The following is an 18,837-nucleotide window of genomic DNA, read 5'->3' on the forward strand; positions in this document are numbered from 1 at the left end:
AAATTTTTGTATTCATTACCTTTTTGTGGGCTTTTCACAGATAACTACCTAGTTTCTCTAAGGATGGAGAGATTACTAAGAGTTGTTCTGATCTTGTACAATTTTTCATACCTTCTAAAAGATAATACAGATATTAAATGAGTGATCTTTAACCTGATGATGAAGGAGCAAGGAATATACAATTGTCCATAGTGATATTTTAGCCAAAATAGAAGCATTATTCCATAGCCTAACTATATTATGACTCAGTGATCTTTCCTGCATATATGCATGTATGTAATTACTTTACTTGCAACTGACAGATATGGAGGTCATGAACTGAGTTTTACCTTGGCTATGTACCTTGCATAGAAATTATATGATGGATGGATGGATGGATGGAAGGAAGGAAAGAAGGATAGGTCTCCAGTATTGTTAACAAAATAACAGAAAAGAATATGGAACTGAAAGGGTTCAACTCCTACAGGAGACTCTATATCAGGGGTTCCCAACCCCCAGTCCATGGATCAGCACCAATTCATGGCATGCCAGCAACCATGTCATGCAAACAAGTGAAGGCCCATCCACAGGATGCAGTACCCAAAACCACGCTCCCTGCAGGACACTGAAAAATAACCGGTTCAGTCTCTTCTTAAAAACATCCAGTGATGGATCACCCACCCACTTCTGAAGGCAAGCTGTTCTACTGGTTAATTGTTCTCACTGTTAAGTAATTTCTCCTTAGTTCTAGGTTGCTTCTTTTCTTGAATAGTAGTTATCCATTGGTTTGATCCATTGGTTTGTTGTTTGATTGCCTTAGATGTACTTTTAAGTAAAAAAATGTTCTTTCTCTCTCTCTCTCTTTTTAGGGGGTATTTTCGAATGTGTGGAATCTAGTCCAACTGGAGCAATGGGAGCAGAAGAATTGGCTTTCCGATTTGCTGTGAACACAATAAACCGAAACAGAACCCTGCTGCCAAATACTACACTAACATATGACACTCAGAAAATTAATCTCTATGATAGTTTTGAAGCATCTAAAAAAGGTATGTCTTAGAAAGTCTTGGAGCTTGGCTGCCAGACATTTGGGTAGTTTAAATGTTTAATAGAATAAAGAGGCAAGCAAAGTCAGCAAATCCAGAAATCTGTTTAATGAGAGTTCACACCAGGCCAGCGTGATCAAAATACAGCTCAGTGAAGTGCCACATGTGTGTTGCAGTTTCTACCACACATCAGTGATGCAAAATGCTAAGCCACCATTATTCATTCTTTCTTGATAACAATCTAGGCTGCCAAAGTTCAATTATAAAAAGAGGTGAGAAAAATGAAATTTTCTGATTCAGAAAGGTTTATTCAGTCATATTAATCTGCCTGACCCTTAAGATCAGTTGGAAGAATCAAGGCTTTTCAAAGCCGTACAGGAATGGAAAAAAAAAACATTTTTCTGCTGCAGCATTTAATATGTGGGATTTCCTGAATTCCAAACTTCAGATTTGATCATCTTCTGCATTGACTTATATTGCTGTTTAAATGATTAAGTGCTACAAGAGAAGGGAACTTGAGTCCTTCAGAGAATACTGAACTCCTAGAAAGCCCAGTCAACATGATTAATAGTGATGTATGTCCAGGATTGTAATACTATAAGGCAAAATCTAAAGGACCCTTTAAAGCAAATTTCAGGGGGGGGGAAGCTGTAAGATAGATATTATTGACATGCTGTTTGATTTTTTAAAATTTCCTTTATCCTATTTATTCATCATTCGTGACAGGTGGTCCTTCAACTTATAAATATCTCCAAGCAAAGGAAAGTTCATTCACCTTCTAATGAATTTCTAAGGCAATCTGTTCCATTTTTGAACAAGTTTTGCTATTAGGACATTTTGATGTCAAACTGAAATCTGCATTCTTATAGTTTAAAACTTTTCTGGAACAACTCTGAGCTACTATTCCCTGCCCTCTATGAGACAGTTCTTCCATATATCTTAAAATAAGTATTATATATCTCTGGATCTTTTGATTTCCAGGGTGAAAAATTGTATTATCTTTAGTGCTTTCTGACAGGTTTTTCATCCAAAGTTGTTAGCATCTTGGTCAATCTTCTCTGGATAAGGTTTTATGTTCCCACTAAACTGCAATGCCTAGAAAAGAATGCAGTATTTTTACCCAAGATCTGACCAAGGCAAAGTGGAAATGAAAAATGATTCCTTTTGATCCTGACATTGTAATTCTATTGATTCAACCTACAGTTAAATATGCTTTTCTGCAGGGATATTACACTGGTGGCTGATATTCAGCTTGCGATCCAAGATATATAGATTAATTTTACACGTTGGCTGTCCAGTACAACCTCCTTTATGTCTTTGATATTTTCTACTTAACAGTTAGTTTTTGCTTTTTTTCCTGATGAAATTTATCTTACTTGGTTTCTGGTTACTTGGGTTTAAATGGTTTCTGCCCATTTCTTCTGCTTTTTCTAACTTCCCTGCTATTCCTGCTTCTTTACATCATTTAAAATTTTAATAATACTTTAAATTTTCATTTTTTGGAAACATTTTTTCTAACACTATCCAAACAGTTTATAAATTTGCTGAATAGCAAAGTCCTATGATGGAGTTCTGTGTTATGCTGTTTGACATTCCAGCTTGACATGGAATCACTGAAATATGCCTGTTGGATATGATTGTTCAACCAACACAAAATAGAAGGAAAAAAGCAAAAGATAAAAATGCGTACATTGTCAAAGAAATATTTCTCTATCATTATTTTGAAAGCAATAAAAGTATAATAAAAAACATAAAACAGAATAATCAGGGGGGTTTTATATACATCTTCATCCTAAATATAGCAATGCTTTCTTTCTAGCTTTCTTGTGGATGGAAGTGTTTTTAGCTCCTTCAGGAAAATAGAAAAAAAATAATTTTAAGAACTCTTCTTACCCTACTTCAGATTTCAAGGTATTCAAAGAAATACACCAGCTTCAAAGAATATCTGTATACACATAGTATAGAAATACCTTCAGGCCAAAGATGGGGAATCTGTTGAAAAACTGTCCCTCCACTCCTGCTAATAGAAATCTCTGTTTCTTATAATTGGTGCAATGTTACAAATTATAAACCCACATCAATCATTATCTGCAAAATTACAGATAATGACCAGACGACAGCAAAAAAAGAAAAAAAAAGAAAAAAATACACACAATATGGCTATTCCTTTGGAGATTTCAGTGTGTAATTCTGGAATTATAAACCTACTGGCTGTCTATATTTTTGCAAATAACCAGCAGCAAGGTAGAGAGTTAAAAGAGCAATAAGTGCCCCATTGGAAGAACTGAAGAATGATGTTAGGATTGGATCATTATGGAGGGAATCTATCTATCTAGTCTCAAGGAGCTGATAATGACTCAATGACATGGAATTATAATCATTAATAGCTCTATATGTACCTATGTGGCTGGACACTATATTTTTCTTCTGGTGCCTTCTACAGGTAATACCCCAGTAAAGAGCGTTCACTTAACGCTCGTTCAAAGTTATGTGATGAGCGCCCCCTAATGTTTATGAGCAAGTCCTGAAGTTACAAATATTGCAGCACCACAGCAGTTGTTTGCCCTTGTGAGTGATCACAGTGGCTCTGCAACATTTACCCTGGTTGTTCCCTCCCTCCCCACCCCCAACCCGCGTTTTCCTAGGCACCAGGTCTTCAATACTCACCCTGCAAAGATTGAGATACTTCGCCTTCTTGGCTGCTCCAGACCTTCGGTGCATTTGCAGAGAATGGAGGCCTAAAGTAACGCAAGATCATGGAAGATCAATGGGGCGAGATCTCACGCTACTGATCTCGTGTGATCTCATGGTACTTTAGGTCTCTGTTCTCTGCAACAGAGAATGAACTGAAGCTGGGGGATGCTTCCACGTGCCTCCAGAGTCTGGATTGGCCCAGATCTAAGGCCAGGGGAGGCTTCCATGCCTCTCTGTGGCCTGATCTGACCTTTTCCCTGGGGAATGCTTCTGCAGCCTCCCTGCAGCCCGATCAGGCCTGGAAAAGGCCTCCGAAGCCCAGATTGGTCTGCACAGGGTGTGTAGAAGCGTTCCCCGGCCTCAAATCCAGGTGACAGCATACTGGAAAAGGCTTCCGGAGCCTGGATCGGGTGGCAGGGGGGTGCAAAAGTTTTCCCCAGCCTCAAATCTGGGCAGCAGCAGGAACCGTGGCAGAGAGTAGACGGTTCTTTTCCATGTGAGTTTGGTGCAGCAGGAAGGGAGAGGGAAGCATGTGGTATCTTAGTGGGTTGTGGAGGCCTTGGGGGGCCTGTTCCAGCACTAGGCCCTCCATGGCCTTCCCCACCCTGAGATACCTCATGTTCGCTTAACGAGCCACATGCGTTTTAACGAGCAAGGGATTGATCTCGTACCTTGAATGAGATGCACTCTATGAGTTTTCGAGTTATGAGTGGAATAGGCATGCTCCATTACACTTGTAACTCAAGGACTACCTGAAGTCAGTCTTGACTCCTAGTAATTGCCTGGATAAATTTCTGCAGGTTTCTTGGTAAGATTTTTTTTTTCAGAAGTGGTTTGCTATTGCTTCCTCCCTAGGACTAAAAGAGATTGACTGGCCCAAGGTCACTCAGCTGGCTTTATGCCTAAGGCAGGAACTCAGAATCTCCCAATTTCTAGCCTGATGCCTTAATCACTACACCAAACTGACTCTCTTAACATGAATAATAATAAAATATAACACTCCCTTCCTTCCTTCCTTCCTTCCTTCCTTCCTTCCTTCCTTCCTTCCTTCCTTCCTTCCTTCCTTCCTTTCTTCCTCCCTCCCTCCCTCCCTCCCTCCCTCCTTCTGAAAAGAGTGTAAACATTAGTACTTATTATTTATGTAGTGTAAACTGCATTTCTTTTTTTTTTCAGCTTGTGACCAGCTGTCATTGGGAGTAGCAGCTATCTTTGGCCCTTCCCATAGCTCTTCAGCAAATGCAGTGCAATCCATCTGCAATGCACTGGGGGTTCCACATATACAGACCCGCTGGAAGCATCAGGTTTCAGACAACAAAGACTCATTTTATGTCAGTCTTTATCCAGATTTTTCTTCACTCAGTCGTGCCATCCTTGACCTTGTGCAATTCTTCAAGTGGAAAACTGTCACAGTGGTTTATGATGACAGCACAGGTAAGCACAATTCTGATACTTACATTTGCAGATATTCTTAATACAATATGTATACTCCTTTAACTAACCTAAGAATGATAGCTTTGTGCATGTGATCCATTTGCCTGAAAATACAGTGAGATGTTGCAAACTATAACATCAAAATATTTTACATATATTCCTTCTACACAGAAAGCTATCAGTAAGTGTGCTATATTCTGTATATTTAGTCTGCATCCACAGAGAAAAGGAGAGACAATTTTTCACCATAAATGTGTTTATCTAGGCATCTTGACTGAAGAAAAACATATGAAAATTTCATGAGAGCTATCTTTTGCTATCTCAGCTGAAAAACAAATCAGAAAGAATTTGTAGTACCTAGAGTAGAATCTCTTTTATAAACCACCTTGTGAACCCAGTTGTTCACATTTTATTGAAAGATTTATCATTTTAAACCTGCAATTTGTTTTATAAAGGATATAAGCAAACGAGTTTTGACTTGCTTATCCATTGTATTGGGAGTGGGGATCAGAGAGGGAATTTCAAAATATTCAGTCACAAAAGGAGTTCCAACATGGACACACTTTTCCGTTGGCTATGTACTGCCAATTAACTCTCTGTGTTAAACACATCTGTCTCTGACCATGAAAACCAAGCTTCACCCATGGAGTTCTGTTTGGCTTGAAAAAGATCTCAAATTCACACTGGAGATACCAAGTTGAGTTCTTAGCATATCTAAGTGTGAGAAAGAGTCTGGCTAGGAATTAGAAGGAAAGGACCACTTCAAAGAAAAACAAGAAAATCCAGTTGCTTCTTGAAAAAGCACCTTTGGGACACTCTATTTAATCACCTGCTTATGGAGATTCCTTTTATTATAGTAAATGTTCATATTATAAGGGCAGACATATCTTCAGGAGTTGGAGAAATGATTAAGTACGAGTTATGGCATTGCAGCAAATATGTGCTATGGCACTGCAACACAAACATCATCCCTTTGGCTTGTGTGTGAAATATTGGGCTACACGTTTGAAATAATGAGGTTTGTATTGTGATAGCCTTGTGAGGTAGTCCAGATAAGAAGCACAACCAGGAATACTAGCTCTACATTTATTGTATGGCTATATTAAAAAATATCTGGCAAGTCTGAAAGTAATCTCTCTTATCCCAAGATCTCGTTGAAGACAAATACGTGTCCCAGGATAATGTTGCAGATCAAATCTGGGTTGGTCACTGGGACCAGGGGTTTAGTCTTCCAAGTTTTGCACTCATGCTGGAGCCCATCCTCAGGGAACTTCTTTCTAGCAGAAGTTCCCTGCGGATAGGCTCCAGCATGAGTCCAAAAGCTCTGAAGACTAAATCTCTGGTCCCAGTGACTGACCCGGATTGGATCCTGTTAATATAGACTTACAATAAAATAGATTTAGCTCATTTAGTTGTGTTTCCTATCTGGTTTGCCTGGGATGGTTGAAACATAGCAAGAGTGACTGATGCAATTCTTGGACCTCCAGGTTCTGGGGACTTAATTATCCTTGGTTCTGAAGGGAAAAGAACTACCCCATTTGGGAGTTTATGTCAGCTTTCATCTCCTGGTTGAGGAATAGATTTCTAGAAATCTAACTTGTGTACCAATTATGCCAATTTTTGGACTGACAGGTCCTGTTTATGGTCTTAGTCACCACACAAGTAAACAATTGTAACACATTCAATATGGGGCTGTTGTTGCCAAGAAACTACAACTGGTCCAGAATTAAGTGGCATGGGCAGTGATGGACAGGTCTTACAATGCACATATAATATGTCTTCTTTGTGAGTTGTGCTGATTACAAATACATTTCCAAATACAATTCAAGAAGTTGGTTATTACCTATAAAGCCCTACATGACATAGGGACTAATTATCGGAGGGGCCTTATGTTTTCCACACTATCTGTTTATTCTGTAGAAAGCAAGATGGTTTGCTTTAGATTTTATCAATTAAGCAACATCATCCACTAAATAGTGGATGTGGACCCTGTGTGTTGTGGCGCCTGCCCTGTGGAACAGCAGCCCCTCAAAACTCATTTGACTGAACTTCAAGTGTACCTTGGGTTTAACTTGTGGCCTTGGGTTAATGTATCTGGCAATCTCCTCTATGCTGAGGGTGATGTAAGAAAGTAATCTTTGGTGTTATAATTTTTTGGAACATTTCTAGGTAATACATGCACACATAAGTACACCACAAACAGACAAACATGCATGTGTGTGTGCGCACACACACATATAAACTCTCTCACACAAACACACACAGTGAATTTCTTGGAAAGATCCCTTTGGCCAAATCTTCAGCTGTTTAATCAGTAAAGCTTGCATATAATATCTTATATTAACATTGTAGTATAAATGCTTTAGAGGAAACAGATTGTTATAAACAATTTATGGATCCGAGCATGGCACAAACCTGTACAGATAAAAAACTGCTCTGTAGTCTGAGGTATAATATAAATAATTAATAATATTAAATAGTCTGATTTATGAGTACTTTTTATTTCATGTTAACCACATAAGCATCCATTATGGGAGCGATAAACTATAGTTATAACAAAGGGTCTTTATCTGTTATGCTATTTTATTTTTAATGAGTGTCTTGACTAACATACTATTCATCAACTCTCTGAAAATGAGATCTTACTATCAGGGGGAACTGGCTGAATCGGTGATGTGCATAAGATCTAAAGATATATTTCAAGAATATTAGCTCTGCAGTCAAGGAAAAGTATGTGGTATTTTGTTCATCAACAGATTTATCTGTCCATTTGAATCTGTATTCCAGGCTGATATTTTCAACAGCAGATGTTGTCAACAACATAAATTTTATCCCTAAGAAGGATTTTGCAAATTTTTATGAGGACTGATCAATTGGATGGTCATTCATGAATAAGTATACTTAGCAATTTTTGTTTATGGTTTTGTAGATACAGATTGTGTTCTGAAGGAATCTCATAGGTAGGATGTCGAAATTCTTGACAGAATGGCCTTCAATCATCCCCCTCTCCCTCCATCTTAGATTCCCTCATTGAGAATTAGTGAGGCAGAACTTTGAGCTAAGATTCAAATTCTCATCACAAATATCCATAGGATATTCACTACAGAAGTTTTTGTGACTATCCTAAAAATGCCTGTTTTTTGTTTAAATGTAACATGATGAAAATCCATGAAAACAAATATTAGCTATTGTCTAATTCAGGTGCAGTGTCCTTGTTTCTAGTGAAATCAAAACTGAATAGCAACCAGTTTTGACTTTAAATCAATAACATGAAACTAACTAGCTGATTTTGGGCTAGTCCCTCTTTCTCAACCCTGGGAAGGAGGCCAGGATAAATCATTTTTGAAATCTTGCTAGAAAAACTTCAGGGACTTGTCCAAGCAGTTTCCAGGACACAACATTGACTTGCAGGCATGAAATCAATCAATCAATTGAAAAATAATGCTGTATAATTCTCCTAATTAGAAGGCTTCTTTTTTTGAAGTTAATGCTAACTCAATTTGGATGTAGACTATGTTTGTACAGAAACAATGTGAAAGTAGCACTTTTATGTCAGTGTGGTTAGTGTTTTGCCAGGGGAGTGAACTCCTCAAATTGTGTGGAGAGATTCTGCATGTGAAATATGTCCTTTTGCACTGAGCGTTGGCTCCTGCCACATAAATGTTTCCCTTTAGAGAGAGGTACAGTACATTGCCTGAGAACTAATTGCTGCATGTGGCACACAGGGACACAAAATCTGTGAATGGTGTGACCTCCAAAAGCTGTCACTACAATGTGGCTTTTAATGTGAGGAGTGAAAGGAGAAAAAGAAAGAGAGACTTTACAAATTTGACTGGATAGTAATAATTGTGTATTTAATTTTAATTACATTTAATTATAATCAAAATGAATTCAGATATAGTTTTCTTCTCTAGCAGCTCAAAGACCAAGGCCTGACTCTAGCCAAGAAACAGTTGTATTCTTCTGCTGTAAATGGACAAGGATCAATTTATCATGTAAAAAATGTTAATACAAATGGGGGCTGCTGACTATTTATAGAATTTAATAAATTCACATATATAGGAATAATCTAAACAAGTATATTTAGCAGATTTGCCAAAAGTAAAGAGCTAAATATTTTTTTCCGGGGAAACTGCTTAACTAATTGCATTGAAAAGGTTTAGTCATATATTTTATGACAGGAAAAGAAAACAAACAAATCTCATGTATGTAGCTAGCTTCAGAATCTAAAAAAAATGAGTTATTAAAATTAAAATATTGAAATTATCCTCAGCTGAATTGTGCAATCTGAAATTAGTTTTATTTCGCCCTTTTTACATCTAGTTTTGTGCATGGTATTGCAGATATATTCTTTGATGAAACACTGATATACACATATCTGCATTCAGCAGCTTTAAATCTATATGTATTAACACTAAAGTCTCAAATTTCAAATGTTTTAGCAAGGCATAAATGCATGTCAACTAAGATGCAAATGAACTGAAGAAATAGAAGTAACTTGCTTTGGCATGTCAGTTTTAAAAAAACCTTTTTTTTTTAATTGAAAAGTTTTAACATACAATTTTTCCCTTAAAAAATCCCCCTCCCCCTCCCTTCTCCCTCCCCCCCTTCCTCTCCCCCCTCCCCCCTCCCCCCCGACTTCCCAGAGCTAAATACAAGGTATATATATAAAAAAACAATCATAAACAACCATATACTAACAACCATAAACTCTAAAATCTATCACTCTCTAGCTTATATAGGATAAAACAAACCTTAGTAATATTAAATATATATATAAAAAACTAAGATAGAAAAAGAAAAAAAGAAAGAAGACTTATTCAAATACTACATGAAACTTCTTAACCCTATACTTATTCTAGATAAACTCAATCCATTTTCTCCCTTCCATAATATAGCGTTCTTGCAAGTAATCTTTCAAATAGGCCGAAATCTTCGCCATTTCAACCAGGTCGGAAACCTTTAAAGTCCACTCTTCTATGGTCGGCAGTTCCTCTTTCTTCCAGTACTGACCTATCAAAAGTCTTGCTGCCGTAATTAAATTCAACATCAACTTAGTGTCCACAACTGTAGCATCTGTAATTATTCCCAACAAAAAAAAAAAGTTGCGGACAAAACTTTAACCTCCGTTTAAAAATCTTCTGTATGTTCCACCAGACTTTTATCCAAAAAACCTTAACCTTTTTACAAGTCCACCATATATGAAAATATATTACGTCTTCATCACCGCACCTCCAACAATTAGGCTAATAATTCAGATACATACTTAGTTTTTTAAGATCTAAATGCCATCTATAAAAACATTTTGTAAAAATTCTCTCTTAGATTTCAAGCTTGTGTAAATTTTACATTCCTCACCCCAATCTTTTCCCACCTCCCACTGCTTGGCTGTAAGTACGTTGTGAAAGTTCCATAGACTTCTGCTGATCTTGTTCTTTTATCTTTTTTGATCGTTTTAAAGCAGCACGCGTCACCCTCTGTTCTCTGGGATCATCCAAAGAAGTTGTAACTTGATCTCCTCCAGCACCATTCTCCTCTGTCTGTCCATCTTCAGCCTCTTGATGTTCTCCTTCTCCAGATCCCTTTGCAGCTTCCAGAAGTGTTAATGGGGTTGCTTTTAAAACATTATTGTAAAAATCACGCGCTTGCATCACAGTAACCAAACGGTACCTTTTACCTTCATGCATCACCATCAACCCAACTGGGATCTCCCATCTGAACCTTATATCTCGTTGCTTGAGCTCTTGCACAAGAAATGTAAAATCCTTCCTTCTCCTTAAAATCTTTGGAGGAATTTCTTTTAGAACCAGAACTTCTTGATCAGCAATCACAACTTTAGTATCATAGGCAGCTTGTATAACTTCATCTCTGATTTCCCTTTTTGCAAAATAAACCACCACATCTCTAGGCAACTTTCTCTGTCTAGCAATCCATGAGTTCACACGAAACACTTTATCCATGCCTCCTTTTATTTCGGATGCTGGCTGATTCAATACCACTTCGAGAGCCTCAGAAACCAGCTGCTTTAGATCTTCCTTAATATTCTCCTTTAAACCTCTGATTCTAATGGCAAACTGCATCTGGAAATATTGAGCAAGACTCAATTCTTTATCCATTTTGTCTCTTAAATCTTCATTCTCCAATACTTTTGCTTCTAATATGGCATTCTTTTGAGTCAAATCTTCCACTTTTTCATCCAAATCTTCCACACATTCAGCCACTTTATACACTGAAGACAAAATGTCTACCTTCATCACACTGAACTTCTGTTCCATCCTCTCCTCCATTCTCTCCTCCAACTTCTCCAATTTCTCCTCCATCTGTGCAAATTTATCACCCATTGATTCCAAAATTACCTGGGTATGTTTTTCAAGAGCATCTTGTAAATCCTTCGATGTCAATACATCAGGAGGATGCAATGCCTGCAATGATGATTGTTGCACTGGAGAAGTTCCAGCACTCCGAAGAGTTTTAGGGGGAGGTTTAGCCGCCATCTTTTACTTTCAATTGTGACGCACTTTCACTTTAACTTTAAAAAGTCCATCAAGCTCGAGAGTAAAATAAAATAATCCTCTTCACCTTTTCCTCTTGTACCGCTCTGCCTGCTCTTTTTATTCCATAGTCCTTCCTTCAGGCAGGGGTGGTCGCAGACGCCTGGCTCTGCTCCAAGAAATCAGGAGCAGAGGCGCTGGCCAGCTGGGAGCGACCCAGGCTACGGGGGAGTTCGATCCTTCAGCCGCCCAAGCTACAAGCTCAGGCAGCCCCGGAGAACTCGACCCCTACCTGGGGCCTCACCCCCTCCTCTTCTCCCGAGGAGGGGGCTTCAAATTCACCCAAACAGCTGATCGGCGCTGTTTCGGGCGAAAATCACTCAGCTGAGCCGCGGGCAGCCCGGGAGGGCTGTCTCCGGCGCCGCGCAGCCACCGGAAGTCCTTTTAAGTAAGGCCCAAATAGGAATGGATTTAACTGTCTGATTCCAGCTCAAATCAATTTTGTACCTATCCATAAATATGTGTTCATGTTATTTCAAAATGAGCCTATACTGTTATGAAAACATTAATTTTGAGTGTTATTTTTAAAATATGCTTTCTATACTCCTTTAAAGACATATTTTTGTACATGTTTTTCACCAGATTCTCATTGTATGTGTATTTTATTCTCAAATGCACCTTATTATTAGATACATTTCAGTACATCATCTGATTAGAGAACCACACTTAAAAATTGGACTGAGGTGACTTCCAGGAAATCAAAGATGGTTCTGCTGAGAATAGAGCTGATGACTGCGATGGAAGAAGGAGCCAGTGAATGGACTGGCTTCTCAGAATTCCTCTCCATATAAGGAGAAGACCTGGATTGCTTACAAGTGCTCATAACAGCTGTTTCCTGGGAGGAGACTATAAGATAATGATCTCTGGTGGGTTTAGATCTCAGGAAGACAATGGATTGCCATCTATGCCAAAGCCACAATGGGCAGCTTCAAAAGGACACTGGGTTTGCTTACAGTACTTCCTCTCTCAATCTCTTCTCTGGAAATTGCATGTTAGCTTCTTTTGGGATAGTAGGAACCTTCAGAATGCAAATTTCACTGTAGTGGGTGAGTCTCCTTCAATCCTTAGTGAAAGATGCTTTTATGCAAGTTTGAGGACTTCAAAAAACCTTATTTTTTGAATAAACAGCAACAGGGTGTTTAGAACATTGATTCAGGAAAGTTATAAATGGATTATGGGGATATGAAATAAGATTTGAAATTAATATAGCTAGCTGAATAAGAAGCATGTCAGAAAGTCCAAATCTTATCATCTGCAAATAGATACATCTGAGCTCCCATTTTATCGTAGAAATATGATTATTGATAAGAGAAGATAACCTGCATTGTCAATTTTTTTACTGTGGGCACAACAGCACACATCAAAAATGAAATTTAGTTGCCCGCTCTCAAAGTGAAACACATACCTAACCATACTATATGCACATACACTATAGATGCTATATATTGGATCTGAGTTCTATTGCCAATGCTTCTGTGGCTTGGTTTAATAATAAAGCTGATAAAGGTCAACCCTCCTTGGTAACTCTTAAAATTGTAATGAGATCTGAATCACAGCTCTTAAGTCATATCTGAGCATTCCATAAATATGTTCAATCATCTTACAAAAACACGCCCCAAATTTAAATTAATTAATAGTTGTTTTAAAAATTGTATATATCTAAAGAACAAATGGCTAAGGAAGGTTTATTAATTTTAATAAACTGTATAATATTTAACAGTTTTCTAATAAAGGTAAATGTTTCTCATGTCTAGTTGTATCTGACTCTAGAGCATGGTGCTTATCTGTTTCTTAGTTGAGGGAGTCAGTGTTGTCTAAAGACATTTCTGTGGTCATGTGGCCAGCATGATTATATGCCAGGGTGCACGGGATGCTGTTACCTCCCCACCAAAGGAGGTATATTTTGCATTTGCATGATTTTGAACTACTAGGTTGGCAGGAGCTGGGCCGGGACAGGAGCTCACTCTGTCATGTGGTGCTTAGGTCTTGAACCCAGACTGTCAGCTTTCCAGCTGACATGCTCAGCCTCTTTAGCTGCTGAGCCATCATGCCCGCTGCAGTTGTTTAATAGTGTAGATAAATTTTGATTTTGAATAAAACCAGATTAATCTATATGAATAATATGATTTAACCTATAACTATAATCACTTTTAGTTGATAGCTAAAAGTTTATTGTACAGTTAATATCCAGGTTAAGAAGATAACTAGGAGTATAAGATGGTAACTTAAGGATCAAAATTACCTAAGACTCTGGTAAAAAATTTCTTTGGTGCAAAGCATTGTGTAAAAGTAAAAATTCAGGAATTAAAATCTCTTTAAATTCTTTATAAAATCGCCATAACCATTTGCCAGGGCCAGGAGATTTTCCATTTGGAATAACTTTGAAAAATACAGAAATTTCTGAAATAAATAAATAAACTCTTCAGGACGAATTGTGGGAACATTAATCTATTTAAATATTTATTTAATATTTATTTATAGAAAAATGAGATATGGGAAAAAAGATCCTCTATTGCAGTATTGGAGAAGGTGATGTTACTGAAATTGTTTGTATTTTTCATGATGAAGAGGGAAGTAATCTCTTCCTTTATATATTTTTTCTTTTTTGTTTGTTATATTTTTTGCATTTTTTGCATTTTTTTCCCTCTGGACTTTTTCCCCTTTTTAAAAAAATATTTTTCTCACTTTGCATTAGTTTTTATCTTTAACTTTAATCAAAATTATTATTATTTTTTAAAAAAAGAAAAAAAAACTGGCGTGGTGTGAAAACCACACTGTTTTCCAATCTAAACCATGAAAAGTATTGTAGTTGGCATTTTAGTTATACTCTACCGTCACTGAAAATGGACAATTTACTGTACATTACTTGTGAAAATCATATTTTTTTAAAAAAATGTGGGAAATTGAGATCTACATAATTGTATTTAAAACTGTGTTGGTAATATATCAACTCATCACAATCTGAAAAATGTTTTTAAAAAAGGTCTGCTTCTTTTATACCAGAGTTTTTAAAGGCAAGTATTGATCTCTTACTGCATTTCAATGTTTTTAAGAAAAGTTTGTGCAGCTTTCTTCTCAAATTTCTAAAATTAGCAACAAAAACAACAAAAACACAAGCTACATGAATTAATCTTCTCTAAATTGAAAGGAGGAGATCAGCTCTATTCTAAAGAGTGCTTTATAGGCAATAAAAGTTTTGAAGCTAGGTTTCAGTTTAAACAACGGTGCATAATAATAATAATAATAAAAATAATAACATCACTTTAATTTGCATAATGATTACTTGCTTTTTTTGCTTACATCATACAGTGGCAATGTGCCATTTACTGTACATCTGTTGAGGTTTTAGGTAGAATCTAAATATCACAAGGAACTTTTATCTGTCCTATATATCCTACATTTTTATCCTCCAAATCTTCAGATATCCATTCAAGCTGCACCAGAGATGTCCTCAAGAGCTTCTGCTCATGAATATATCAATTTTTTCTTCAGTAAGTGTTATACACATGTTCTCAGGTTTGGCTTATGGTCACTCACTCACACACTTGCAGCCCTGTAAAATAGCCACACCGAAATTATACTTACCCACATCCTCAAATTGGTCCCTTCTTAATTACTTCCCCTAAGGGACCTTTTCCTGGCTTTTGTCCATTCTGCTTACATGCTTCTTCATCTTTAGGTATGGCAGCTTTAGCTTAGTCTTATACAGGCCTATGAAGGAATACAAAAAAACCAAACAAAAACCCAATACACCAGCTATTTTCCTCACTCTTATGAGTGTGCAATATATTCCTTTAGGGCAGTGTTTCTCAACCTCAACAACTTTAAGATGTGTGGACCACAATACCAGAATTCCCCAGCAAGCATGCTGGCCAGGGGATTCTGGAAACTGAAGTCCACACAATTAGAATTGTTGAGGATGAGAAACACTGCTGCAGAAGATGGACTGTTCTGGCATTGTCTGGACCATTTTTAATTTGACTATTTCGGAGTGGTGCAACAGTTTTGCCAGGGTAGATCTTTGGTAAAGGAAGTGGTTCATAGTGTTCTGCCTTATCATAAAGGGTTTAAAGTTTTCCTCTGTCCAGTCATGACTGACTCAAGGGGGTGTGCTCATCTCTGATTCTCAGCCGAGAGAGCCTGTGTTGTTTGAGAGATATTTCCATCATTGTGTGGCCACATGAAAATATGAAACATAGTAACCTTCCTGTCAAAATGCTACTTGTTTATCTACTCATATTTGCATGCTTTCAGACTGCTAGGTCATCAGGAGCTGTGGCGAATAACGGGAGCTCACCCTGTTGTGCAGTGCTTGGGTCTCAAATCTGGCCTGTCAGCTTTCCAGCTGACAAGCTCAGCATCTTAACCACTGAGCCATCGCACCCCCGCTGCCACCAGTAAGAGGGGAGAAATCTGAGGCTCTGGGGTACATGATGATAAGGTGGAAATTGCCATCAATAAGGAAGTCACACCTCATATCTCCAGAAAGCTGCAATATTGTCTTCATTTTGTTTCACTTGGAGCAGCAAACCAGTATCAATGACATTGATAGATCCTCTGACAGGCTCATGGCTCTGAAAGAATATAGAATTCTCATGCTAATTTCAAATCACTGCTGCTCTTAAGGGTGGAATTTGGAGCAAATTCCATTGATGGAAGAAAAAGACTTCAAGAATAAAATGCAGTGTGTTTATTTTTTTTATGTTTTCTACCCATATATATATTTTGAAGAAATAATGTTTGGATTTTCTGAACAGGGAACATGTAGATGCAGACTTTATGAATTATTTCATTGTACATTCTAACTTCATTATCCTTGCCTGGGGCTTCTTCTTAGCATGACTTCACAATGAACAAAAAAGACACAACAACATAATTATTAGATACATATATTAGATATATGTATAGAGTGTAAAGATAGAGTGTAAATCTTTTCAAGGTTGTCTAGCTATAAAACTATGAGCTCCAGTAACAGGAATATAGCAAACAAGGCAATGCTTCCTTTTCTAGAAATGAGATTGGCTAAAAGCAATTTATGTTGGAATAAGCTTAAATATAATTGTGGGCAGTACTTTCAAAGAGTTGTAAGTGTAACAGTTGCATCGCATAAAGGACTTTAAATGCTAATTCTTCTACAGGATTGGAGTGCTCAACAGTAGGAACTGTAAAATACATTACCAATAAATAATGCTTTTCAATCCATTCTTGCAAAGTATGATATTGATTCTGGGTGGAGGTATATTATTATTCAGCTGCTCAGTAGAGTATGTTTTGAGTAACCTTTGCAGTAACTTCAAGGGCAGTACAATTAGTAATTATGTACAAAAGCTAATTATTGCATAGTGTCCTTCCTTTAATGAAAACTGATTGCTTTATTAGTTGTGTATTATATAATTGTATTTGTTTCTCAGTCCTAAAAAGTAGAGAAAATTTATATTTTAATTATTATTCCAATGGTTTTAACTTCTCTGCATTAATAATCTCTCAAGTTTGTGAACATTAAATTGACTTATGCTTAAATATTCTGCTCTTTTAATCCCTATAACTCATTTAACAATTGTGGAAACTCTCAAAGCAGAGAAAGCCTAATCTACAAATAACAACCAAGTAATCCATGAACTTGAATATAATTAGGGTTCCTTGTCTAAATAAAATGATGAGTTGTTTCTTTTTACAGTATCTTATAGTAAAAGTGTATTTGCTTGGGTCTGAATGATAAAGCACAATATAGCTGCTTTTTAAAAAAAAATATAATGGAATAATTGTAATAATATGAATAATATATCTATCCTGTCTGTACCAAAAGTTGGGCCCCATAGATTTAGTACATAAATTACATTAAGTGTTCAAATTGTTTGCCATATTGTTCTAAACACTTCCTTACTCATATGATACATGGCCCTTGAATATTCCTAAGCATAGTTTTCTCTGAGGGGAAAAAGTAATTAGTTATTAAAAGGGTGCAATTGTGTATGGAGGGTTGACTTTTGGTACTCCATACTGTATATTTAAAAAATGACAATGGAATCAGGGCTAATTTGGCAGGATCGGATGTTCCTGACTATCTAGAACAGGGCTTTTCAACCAGTGGTATGCATACCACTGTGGTACATTAGCACGTGGCAGGTGGTACACGGCCCTGCCCAGCCAATTTTAGTGAGGGAGGGAATGAGCCAGCACAACGCAGGACTTATTGTGAGAGAGTCCTCCAGAGCTGCAGAGTGGCTGGTGTGAGGCAAAGGCCCCAGGCTCACTTCTGGCTCATCTGGATGAGAAAGGAGGAGGAGGGAGGCAGAGACAGGAGAGGCTATAGAAGGAGGCAGTTTGGGCAGGAGAAGGAGAAAGAGAAAAAAGAAGCAGCCTTGGGAGGAAGCAGAGTCAGCTGTAGCTACACCGAAGGGAAAGAAGAAGGAGGAGAGTGGGGGGGGGGGAGAGGAGAGAAGATCAAGCAGGCTGGCCATGAGCCGATCTACAACTTCTGTGGCAGCCACCTGTGCTGGCAGCAACAAACAAGAAATGCAGCAGAGGAGGGGTCGCCGTCCACCAGGAATGAAGAAAGGCATCAATAAAGAAAGGCAGCATCAGTTGGAGGTGAGGCACGGAGGTAGGTAGGGAGATGGAGAGTGGAAGGATTCTTATGTGCTCTTGTGACTTTGAAGTTCTGGGATTTGAGCAATGTCGGCTTTGTGTTCTTAAGGAGTGTTTGGCAATTTCTATTTGGCTGATGGTTGTGTCTCCTGTTAGCTTCTATTGCTCTGCTATTGTTAGCTGTAAGTTTTGCTGCAAGGGATTTTGAAGTATTTTTCTCCTGAATGAATTTGCCTGTTGCATTCCTTTACTTATGAATGGAGCCATTTGGGAAGGCTGCCTTAGCCGGCAGCCAGTACTTAACTATATATTTTTTTCCTTCCTTAAGTGCCGGCTACCAGCTCCTTAACTTTCCTTTTAGCTAGTAGCTAATTCTTAAAGGGGAATGTGCCTTTTTAAGCTAGTTTCCTCAGTGGCTTGTCTTTTCCGTCTTTGGAGGCTTTTCCTTGTTTGATGAATATATGGAAGAGGGAAAATATGGGGGGAGGGTTTCAAATTGTTCCTTCAGAAGGAGATGGGAATGAGAGAGAGGGAGGCATGGAAGGAGGGAG

At 37.7% G+C, this 18,837-nt stretch overlaps 1 protein-coding gene across 1 annotated transcript in view; it reads left to right on the top strand.

Annotated features, from left to right (window-relative positions):
* GRIK2 (glutamate ionotropic receptor kainate type subunit 2) overlaps positions 1 to 18,837 on the top strand; it is a gene marked incomplete at both ends in the record, with an annotated part of 532,047 nt that overhangs the window by 202,151 nt on the left and 311,059 nt on the right. Inside the window, 2 exons of the mRNA XM_083352959.1 lie at positions 849 to 1,025; positions 4,890 to 5,147. Of these exons, the coding sequence (XP_083209085.1) occupies positions 849 to 1,025; positions 4,890 to 5,147 (435 nt within the window). The remainder of the gene's footprint in view (positions 1 to 848; positions 1,026 to 4,889; positions 5,148 to 18,837) is intronic.

The sequence above is a fragment of the Vipera ursinii genome (assembly GCF_947247035.1).
Source record: "Vipera ursinii genome assembly, chromosome: 1".
Lineage (NCBI taxonomy): Eukaryota > Metazoa > Chordata > Lepidosauria > Squamata > Viperidae > Vipera > Vipera ursinii.